This window comes from Schistosoma mansoni, chromosome W, assembly GCF_000237925.1.
Source record: "Schistosoma mansoni strain Puerto Rico chromosome W, complete genome".
NCBI classification, from domain to species: Eukaryota; Metazoa; Platyhelminthes; class Trematoda; order Strigeidida; family Schistosomatidae; genus Schistosoma; species Schistosoma mansoni.
Window position 1 is genome coordinate 23202626 of NC_031502.1, and position 11403 is coordinate 23214028.

General features: G+C 33.1%; 1 protein-coding gene across 1 annotated transcript in view; it reads left to right on the forward strand.

Annotated features, from left to right (window-relative positions):
* Smp_152330 (serine/threonine kinase) overlaps positions 1–11201 on the forward strand; it is a gene marked incomplete at both ends in the record, with an annotated part of 61742 nt that extends 50541 nt beyond the window's left edge. The window contains 3 exons of the mRNA XM_018789022.1: positions 1173–1295; positions 6571–6735; positions 11124–11201. Of these exons, the coding sequence (XP_018654506.1) occupies positions 1173–1295; positions 6571–6735; positions 11124–11201 (366 nt within the window). The remainder of the gene's footprint in view (positions 1–1172; positions 1296–6570; positions 6736–11123) is intronic.
* Positions 11202–11403: the final 202 nt, after the last annotated feature.

Consider the following 11403-nt stretch of genomic DNA (forward strand, 5'->3'; position numbering starts at 1 on the left):
TATATATATATATATATATATATATATATACCATAAACTATTAAATATTAAGGTCATGTAGAAACAAAATATTTTCAGCTAGTTACTTATCTAGATTTATTCAATTGATGAGTACCAATGTTTTTATTTATACATACTTAGTTGACCATCATGGAAAACCTGGAAACACTGCTTTAAGATCGTTTCGTTCTATTGTGAGACTCTTCAACAGTGTGCATCCATGATCCCGCACTCGTGAGTTTCGAACCCAGAACCTACCAGTCTCGAGCCAGTGAATTTAACGGATAGACCACTGAGCCGGCCGGCATTCAACGACATTCCAGTGCTTTCAGGTTTCTCATGGTTGTGTAGCTTCAATTGACTCATGATTTCAACTATATAAAATTACTAAAATCTCCACAAAACCCCTTTCTGAGATAAATAATTGATGAGTACAAATTAAAACCCAATGTTTTTTATTTATATACTAAGTTGATTGTTTCATTGATCCCAAGTATATTTTAATAATAATTAGTGAATAAGTGAGTAAGTATTCGGTATCATTTATGTACTATGAAAGTATGTTTTACTACTATAAACTAACAACATTCACTGATTCTGATACTACATTATTGTTATTACATTTATACTAAGTCATATACTATTAAGAGTGAATAGTTGTTTCGGTAGTTTTGTTTGCTTTACACAACAATTCTCAAATTTTACCGATTGAATTCACAAATCGATTTATGCTAGATCACGATTGAAAACTTGGAAGCACTGTTGGGCTGTTTCTTCCTAGTATGAGACTACTTAGTAGTGTACTTCTAAGATCCTGCACACGGGATTCGAACCCGTGGAAACACATATTTTACAAACCGTTAAAAACATAAACGAACAAGCACACAACTCATGTGTGTATATATTGTACAGAAATGTCTTAGGAAAAGAGGAAGTAAACCAATGACATGTAAAGTCTTTCCAAGTGGAAAATATAAACTGAAAGTAAATATAGGCACTTTCAGCGCGGAAATGAGAAATTCAAATTTCTGAGGATCTAGCATTCTTAACAGTTTGAACACTAATAAAATGTACACTATGTAAGATGTTACCATAAATTTTTTTATGGTACTTGAATGATATTTAAAATTTATTCTAACTATTCTTTTTCATAATTTTCTATTGTCATTTAGGGTTATAATAAAGCTGTTGATTGGTGGGCACTTGGTGTATTAGTTTATGAAATGGCAGCTGGTTATCCACCATTTTTTGCTGATCAACCAATACAAATTTATGAACGTATTGTATCAGGAAAAGTAGGTGATACGGTTACTTGACATTTTAAAAAAAAATTAATAATTTATAATTGATGTATTTCGTATTTTTTTGTTGTTGTTGATGTTATTAGTGTTTTACTCTTTAAACATGATTGAATATCACTGATAAGATCCAGATCAACTACAGAAATGAATTCGATTCGAAAAAAAGTAGGAATTCTCGGTTGATGAAACATAAAGAATGTTAGAGAACGTTTAGAATCTTTATAATCAGATTATTTAACAAGGAACAGGTATATCTATATAAGTCTAATATGTGAACTTATATGGAAGAAAGAAGACAATTGGTGAATGGTTGCTCAAATTTCGTGGATTGGTTGAAGTTAAACATTAACACCGTTGAATGCCGGCCAGCTCAGTGGTCTATCGGTTAAGTGCTCTGGCGCGAGACTGGTAGGTCCTAGATTCGAATCTCGCGACTGTGGGATCGTGGATGCGCACTGCTGAGGAGTCCCATAATAAGACGAAACGGTGATCCAGTGCTTTCAGGTTTTCGATGGTGGTCTAGCTTCAATTGACTCATGATTTTAACTATGAAGATATAGGATTAATATAAAATTATTCAAAATAATAAAACATATTCCAGTATCGGATGTAAAAGTCAAAGAAAATGAAATGGTGTTACATAATGCAATCAAAGATTATAAAAAGATTTCATGTATTGTCTAATAATTTATAAATGGATGTTATTTCAACGTAATCATAGTTCTCTGGTATTAAATAAAAAAGGAGGTTGCATCATTTTATCATCAGTTTATATTCAGCTTATCAGCAAGTGTATCTCCAACTTCATATCCTTCTGGCTCTTGAATAAAGAGAATAGGTTAAAGTTCTCTTTCTATGCAGCGACACCCAACTCTGCATGTTCTTATACTTCCTATATCAAATTAGCTTTCTGTATATCGAGTGTTGCAGAGATCCATCTGGTCTTCGTTTTAGTAGAATATCAAGAAACTGAAATTTTGAGTTCAACTCTGGTTCTATTATGGACATAATCGAATGGTGGCAATTATCGAACTTGTATCATTTTATTAGGGTCATTGTCTTCATCACAGATGATGACTCACATCCTATACTTAAATAAGTTTAACTATCTTTGATAATTTTGTAGCACTCCGCTATTTTAATAAATAGACTACAACATGTATATATATGATTAAACAGCCTCGTAAAATTGCTGACACGTTTCGTACGAGATAAGGATGGTGGCCAATAACATCCATAGATTTCTACCCTGTTAACTTTTTTCATAGAAATTACTCATGTAATTAGTTTGATCTAACTTTCTTACAACGTGATCCAAACCGTTTATTTAGTCACTGTTTTACTAATACCCACTTGTTTTCTTGCAATTTGTTTGGATTGTTCCAATCGTAGGTTTATAAAAGATTGTTTTAGTCGGCTCATCTACTTAAAAAAAATAAATTCTCAAAGTAATTAACTTTATATATAGTTGAAATCATGAGTCAATTGAAGCTAGAGCACCATGGAAAACCTGGAAGCACTGGACGGCCGTTTCGTCCTATTGTGGGACTCAGCAGTGCGCATCCACTTAAGTTTAATTACTAATAAATTAAGAAAATTCATCATATTTAACCTTTTGTGTTAGTGGGCAAACTGTTCAATAATGGATATATTAGTTAATAACAATATATAAAGCTTAAAACATGTTAATGGTGAACTCTTGTTCAAACATGCTCAACAGTTAATTCTGTGTATAGCGAGAATTAAAGTCATTTGATGTGGAATGACAACCAAATTCGAAATGTAAAATGTATAAACCCGTATATTCAAATATGACTTAAATATCAACCGAATCATCAAATGTATAAATAAGATTTTAAAAAATAGGAGGGATCTAAAACAGCTTATATATCAGCTGTCGCACCCATGAAATATGTGTAATGCCAAAATTGTGAAGTATAGGAACTCAATTATGAATACACTTTACATGCGAACGAATATGATGAAATTGGAAACTTCACTCTTAATAAACCCAAGTTTATTATGATCATGGTTACTAGTTTGCCTGGAAACAAATTGAGCTAAGAAACAGCAAGTGAAAATTATCACTTTTTTAAGAGATATGTTTATAAGATATGTTGTAAACGACATGTTTATTAACTATAGCATTCAAGCTAGGAACAATTAAGTGATTCACGTGAGAACGAAGGTCCTATGTTTGAGTCCTGTGCGTGTGATCGTGGATGCGCACTGCTGAGGAGTCACATACCAGAACGAAATGACCATCAAGTGCTTCCAGGTTTTCCATGGTTGTTTACCATTGATCGGTTCATGAATTCAGTGAACTAATAAAAAGAATGTCGGCGTTTCAGGAAAGAAAATGTACTTCCAGACAATTGCATTTTTTAAAACTGTACAATCGTTATTACATATAATTTTACCATGTGTATTCTGTAATAAAATATAATATTGACCTGTAAGGTGTTATTAATTTCATCACAATTATGGCATACAATTCTCATTTTGTTACAACGCCGAATGAATCAAGTAATTTAATCATGTAATATGTGCGTACAATTATAGGTACATATATTACGTTAATGTTACTAGTTCCAATTAAGTGGTGAAATACGATGTTAATGACAGATAAATAAAAATATATAAATTATGTCAAACAGAATCGTTACTATTGTAAGTGTCGCAAACGTAGAATAACTCATATTTACTGTCTGATACGCATCAACTGTTTAAGCTTAAATAGGTCAATCTATCTAAAAAAGAACTTACTGACTGAAAATAGAACAGAAGGGGTTTTGTGTAGAATTTAGTGTTTTCATAGTTGAAATCATGAGTTAATTGAAGCTAGACCACCATCGAAAGCCTGAAAGCACTGCTTTAAAGCCGTTTCGTCCTATTATGGGACTTCTCAGCAGTGCGCATCTACGATCCCGCCTCACGAGATTCGAACCCAGGACCTACCAGTCTCGCGCCATATCACTCAACCGATAGACCACTGAGTCGGCATCCAACGGTGTTAATTTCTAACTTCAACCAATCCACGAGGTTGAGCAACCATTCACAATTGTCTTCAGTGAGTTGATATCTCTACAACAGACTTGGTAGAACTCCACTGGTCACTGCTTCTCACTAGAACTCCAGGAAATATCTCTTGAAGTCAGTCACTATTGAGCATATGATTATAGATCAGAAGGGGTTTTGTGGAGAATTTCGTATTTTCATAGTTCGTGGGACATTAACACCGTTGGATGCCGGCCCAGTGGTCTATCGGTTAAATGATGTGGCGCGAGACTGGTGGGTCCTAAGTTCGAATCCCGCGACTGCGGGATCGTGGATGCGCACTATTGAGGAGTCCCATCATAGGACGAAACGGCCTTCAAGCAGTGCTTCCAGGTTTTCGATGGTGGTCTAGCTTCAATTGACTCATGATTTCAACTATAAAAATAGAACATCACACTACGTAAACGTCATTAAAGCAGAAATCCATACATATTATTAGGCAGTTATATTTCATCTTTTCTATGCTATATGTAATACGCATTCAATATAAAAATTATTACATGACTATTTCTATGACGTGCCCGGACTATTATTAATACATTGAGTGAAAAAAATAAGCCTCAGTATCAAATCAATTTGTGGAGGAGGCCCTAAGAAGGGTCATGTTGTGTTCTCTTTGAATGCTCTTCGATATCTACAATGAAAAGTTTTATTAAGTGTGGTGTCCACTTACAAAACCCATGCCTATATAATATAAACGTAACACACCATACACAGGTTACCCTCAGCGGTCTTTTCAGAGCAGACAAGATGACTGAATGAGCTGCATCTCAAAGATCTGTCCCATTCTCCCAAACCGTATTCAACCCCTCGGGGTTGGAAAAAGTAACATGCAGCAAAAATGTCAAGATTTTCATCGTCAGACTCTTTACTAGGTTCAGGGATTTCATTAGTCATTTGCGTATCTACGTTTGCTTCAGCTCTACTTTCCTGTTCATCACTGGATATAGTAACATCCAAACTTACATTTCTGAAAGCATCATTTCTGCTGTTGATTTCTTCCATTTCTTGGTCCACGGAATTGTATAATGTTTCATTAGGGTTGTTACACTGATGGTCAGCTGTATTAAATGCAAATTGTGAATAAAATTTAGGAACTGGAGTTCAACCAAGGGATGCAGTGATGGAACCAGACTAAGAACCTGCTAATCAGCTGGGATTTTTCTCTGGCCAGAAATCCAAATCTACTTGTATTTCCTTCATGCAGGCATGTAATGCCACTAACTCTGTACCATCAATACATACGACATCGGAAAATCAAAGAGGTAGATTTTTTTGATGCATTGTTGAAAAGATGTAGAATTCCAGAAAACCATTCACTATATGATGCACCTCCAAACTGAATAATATTTGTAGCCAGCATTTCAAAATCACCTTAGTAGAGATAATAATCAAGGTCAGACACCTGGAAGTTTCAGTCGTTCAAATAAACATCGTCGTATATCGAAAACATCTTAGGCGAATATAATTATCCCGTAATTTTCATACACGAAATTGATGACAACAAAAGCTGCAGCTTCTGACATCAATGAAGAACATCAATCATATTCTTCTGCTTTGCTGTCAAACGACGAAAGCTAAGATCTTCCTTATAAGTGATACGCCACAACTAGCGATTATGACAAATTGACCATCTGGATACTATATAACTTATCATTTTTACATAACAATTGTATGATGCATTATTTGTTGTTGTTTTTTGTACAATAAACAGTAACATCACATACTACTAGTCCATTATATAAGTAGTTGAATACTGCCTCCTATAATATCATGATCACTTGATAAGTGTATTAAAATAAGTTGTTAGCAGTTCTCTATTGTTTCTTTTATCCAACTAAACATTATTATTCTATATTATGGATGAAAAGATGATTTTTACTTTGATTAAGACTTGATATCTCTTGTCGTTTTTTTTTCTGTGAAGTCACTCTACCAAGTAAATTAAGTCGAATAATTCCGAACGTGGTAATTACTTTTCTCTTATTTTTTCCCTCCAGTTCTTTCTACTCTTGCTTTAGTTTGGGCACCTGGGCAGTATCATAGCCCTCACACAAATCAAATGCAATTTGTGCGGCGCATATATATCTGGTGCCCCCTTGTATCAATATTTATATGTTTCAATAAAATAAAATTCTTTTTACTATTATCATCCTTACTTATCGCTTTATCGTAATAATAATAATGATAATTTTTTTACTCATCCAAACAGGTTCGTTTCCCGTCACATTTTAGTTCAGATTTAAAAGATTTATTAAGAAATCTTTTACAAGTTGATTTAACTAAACGTTTTGGAAATTTAAAAAATGGTGTTAATGATATTAAAACACATAAATGGTTTGCAACAACCGATTGGTTTTCTATTTTTAAACGTGATGTAAGTTTTTTTCTTTCTTTTTTTATTCTCTTATTCTAAATATTACTATTTAAAATGAATTTGATATTACTCAATGTAGTTTCATTGAATGAAGCAGTGACCAGTTGAGTTCAACCACGTCTGTTGTAGAGATATCAACTCACTGAAGACACTTGGTGAACTGTTGCTCAAACTTCGTGGATTTGTTGAAATTAGACAGTAACACTATTGGATGCCGACTCAGTGGTCTATCGGTTAAGTGCTCTGGCGCGAGACTGGTAGGTCCTGGGTTCGAATCTCGCGACTGTGGGATCGTGGATGCGCACTGCTGAGGAGTCCTATAATAAGACGAAACGGTGATCCAGTGCTTTCAGGTTTTCGATGGTGGTCTAGCTTCAATTAACTCATGATTTCAACTATGAAAACACTAAATTCTACACAAAACCCCTTCTGATCGATTGAAGTTAAACAATAACACTATCTGATGCCGGTCCAGTGATCTAGAGTTTAGGCGTTCTCGCACAAGACTGAGGGTTGTGGGTTTGAGTGTCGCGTGTGGAATTGTGAATGCGCATTGCTGAGTCTCATACTAGGACAAAGCTGCCGTTCAGTTCTTCCAGGTTTCCAACGGTGATATATCTTAGATCAACTCATGAAATTAACTATTACAACAACAAAAAAATATCATTGTAATATAAAAAACTATTTTTATTAAAATATTTCATTAATATTTTATTTCAAGTTAGTATTCTTGAATTCATGGTGAAAAGTTATGGCTGATAAAAAGTTAAGCATATTGGAAATAGGACAGTTATCATCAGTGGAATTAGCTGACCATCACGCTATAGCTTAAATTGATTATAGTTAAAATTGTACGATTAGACGCCGACTTGATCGTCATAGTTGTTAAAAGTCTTGTGTTAAATCCGTGACACAATTGTAAGTATGCACTGATAAGTGGAATCTCATAATAGGCTGCAACAGTTATTTATTGTCATCTAGTTTTCAATGGTATACTAAATGAGATCAGTTTGGGACAAATAGAACTTATTGTAATACAGTATAACTTCTTAGATATTAAATAAATATTAACAGTAAGCGGAAAATTTTAAAATATGTAAATAAAGTTTCACTTTTTTTCATCGATCATATCGAATGGGTTTCTACTATCACTGTTATTTAGTCTTTTAGAAACAGTGAATTGATAATGTACTCGTTAGCGTCTCCACCATCTAATTGTATGTTGTTATCACATTGTTTCTGTTCAACTTATGGAGATTGTTATATCTGCTAAAATAAACTCATGATCGGTTGATGATTATTCAATAGGAACTATCTATGTATTTAAAGTTGGTTGGTCACTACTCCGTGATCAATCTATCGTAAATATATCTCAGTTCTTCAGGACGTCAATTACTGCCCGGATATATCGGTGGTTATGTGTCTGATTGTGAAGTTGTGTGATATGGGATCAAATCCTCCAGGGAGCTAGAGTGCTTTGTTCGTATTTTTTTCTTTAATATACGTATGTTCGTCTTTTATAACTATCGACTTAACTCATTTGTGGACAGTTAGGTTGGTTTGTTAATTATTAGTAAGTTTTCTAAAAAAAATATTGACAGGAATCCTGAATAAATGGTTAGTGATTAGCAACGGAATCCAGGATATGCGTTTCATTTTAATTGTGACTTGTTGATTTTAGTATACGTGGATCTTAGTGTTGTGAGTAATTGGTAATACCAAGGTAGTCCGTCCAAGAACACACCACGTATGTTTGAACTGTCAAGTATTGCGATTGATTTTCAATAGAAACATTAACACTACGATACAGTTACATTCAGTTAAACAGGCCTATATAGTACAAACTATATGTTCTGTATTATTCACTTTTAAACATCTTACTTACTTACGCCTGATACCCCTCGTCGAGGAGCATAGGCCTCTCACCAGCATTCTCCATCCAACCCTGCCCTCAACATCCTTACTAGTTCTTTCCAGTTTACATTCATCCTTTTCATATCTGCTTCTATTTCCCGGCGTAATGTGTTCTTTGGCTTTCCTCTTTTCCGCTTCCTTTCCCGATTCCAAGTTACGGCCTGTCTCATGATGCAGTATGGTGATTTCCTTAATGTATGTCCGATCCACTTCCAACGTCTTTTTCTAATTTCCTGTTCAACTGGAATCTGGTTTGTCCTCTCCCATAAAACGCTGTTGCTGATGTATTCCGGCCAGTGAATGTTGAGTATTTTGCGTAGACAACTGTTTATAAATACTTGTACCTTCCTGATGATGGTCGTAGTAGTTGTCCACGTTTCAGCTCCGTACAGTAGAACTAACTGTCTTGATGTTCGTATTGAAGATCAATCTACTTTAATCAGTTTCATTTTTTTACTGGTTGAAAATTTATTTTTTTTTAAAAATTCCCCTCGTATTATTAAATCTTTTGTTAATTATTTTTAGATTGAAGCACCATTTACACCAAAATGTTCTGGTGCTGGTGATGCAAGTAATTTTGATGATTATGAAGAAGAACCATTACGTATTGCTACAACAGAGAAATGTGCAAAAGAATTTAGTGAATTTTAAACAATAATGACGAAAATAATAATCATAATTAATGAAATTGACAATTGAACATTTGATACTGACTGTAAACAAACACAACCATTATCAGTTGTTACTACTACTACTATTACTAATACTAATAATAATAGTAACAATAATGATAATGGTTATATTATCATTATTCCTTTTCAAGTGCTTATTATTTCCAACTTGTTTTCACTAATAATTTTTTTGTTATCACCTGCTTTCTTCTTCTTCCTGTTTTTTTTTGTTCCTATTTGTTTTTATCGTTCCGTTTTTGTTTTTGTTTTTGGCTTTGACTTTCATTAATCACAGTGATGAATATTGTTTGTCTTTCTCTTGTAGTCTTTCTCTTTATGTTATACACGAAGAGTTGTCTATGATCGCCAATCTTGCTTTATCGATCTCTTATTTATTTATTTATTGTCATCATTGTATAAGAAATGTGTTTATTATTGCAGTATATGGAATACACAGTAGATCTGTATTCTTTTCCTTGAAAATAACAGTTACAAATGTGGTTTTCTTCAGTGTATGTATGTTTGTATGCATGAATTGTGATTATTCTTCTTTTTTTGGTTTTAACTCACACTATGACTGTAAACTACTTTATGGAAGTACTGTTCCTTCAATGAATGTTCATGGTTATACATCTTTATGTATGTGAAGATTTTTTGAGTATAAACTTGTAATTATTAATTTGGAACAAAGCAATACTACTGATATAAACATTAGAAATAATAATAATTTTAATGTATATTAAAAACTATATCGTAAATGGGCTCTTTTTTTGGGGGGGGGCGCGACATCTATCTGGAATTCTCTTTCAATACTTTAAATAGTTTAAGTAAAGAAAAACATTTTGTAATCATTTATGCTTGTGATTGTTATTTTTTTTTCGAATGGCTGATCTCGTACATACTATTAGTATCACGACTATCAACACCTAGTACTAGAATGTTTCTATGAAAATTGATAATCTCTTCATATTTTATATGATGTTTTTTTTGTGGTTTCGATAGGTCCAATCAAATGTTCCGTCTTTATTGCCAATCTATTACCTTATAATTGATTTTTCCCTACGTTTTATTAAAAAAAAAATCGATCACTATATTCCATGCTCACATTTATATCTTGATTGTCTTGGGGGGGGGGAAAGAACAAACAAAATATTGGCATTCCATTATTGTTGATAAGTTGGAGCGTTATGGAAGCGTTTAATGTATGAGCATAGTAGAGAAACACTATTGACATTGTTATCTATTCTCTTTACATTCTATTATGAATCATATTGTTTCTTCTCTTTCATGTCAGTTATTATTTTAAAGATGTGCTTGTTTAAAATGAATGTTGATATCTTCAGGTGAAAACAATCTATTACAACTACACTTGTACAATATATACAAGTTAATCCTCTACTGATGATGATGATGATTTTTTCTGAATTGGTTTTATCTGTTTCCATCATGTGTATTGTATTGCTTCACATAAAGTAATTCCTCTTTTTTTTTTCTATCTCTCCCTCTTCTATTTATTTACTTTCTTTTATCTCGTTCGAAATAGAAAAGCACAATTGTTTCTCTTACCATATGATCTTATTAAAATCAACTATTCCCACTTTACATTTTTGTTTCCAAGTATTCGCCAAAAAAATTTTTTTATTTCAATTTGTAAATATGTATGTGTGTGCGTGCGTGCGTGTGTGTGTTTACTGTTACTTTTGAACAATTGAATAGAAAAAAATAAGTTTGTATGTCTATTTCTTTGGACAATTTTGTTTACTCGATAGTGTGGTTATTTTGTTTTGTTTGTTTGTTTACTAGGTCATCATAACAAAACAATCTATGAAAATTGTTTACCGTCAAGATTATCTATATGGTTATCATTGTGTTGTTACGTAATCTATTTATCTAATTGATTGTAATTTTCATAGTTGAATTCTTTATGAATAAGTACTATTAATCTTTTCTGACTGCATCCACATACCTACACTCACTTCCATTGGTATACACGCGTAATGACATTTTTTTTTTAGCTGATTGTCACCTTTATTTGTTTTTTTCTTTTTTCTGTGTTGTTCACTTGTTTGTCTAATAATAATGG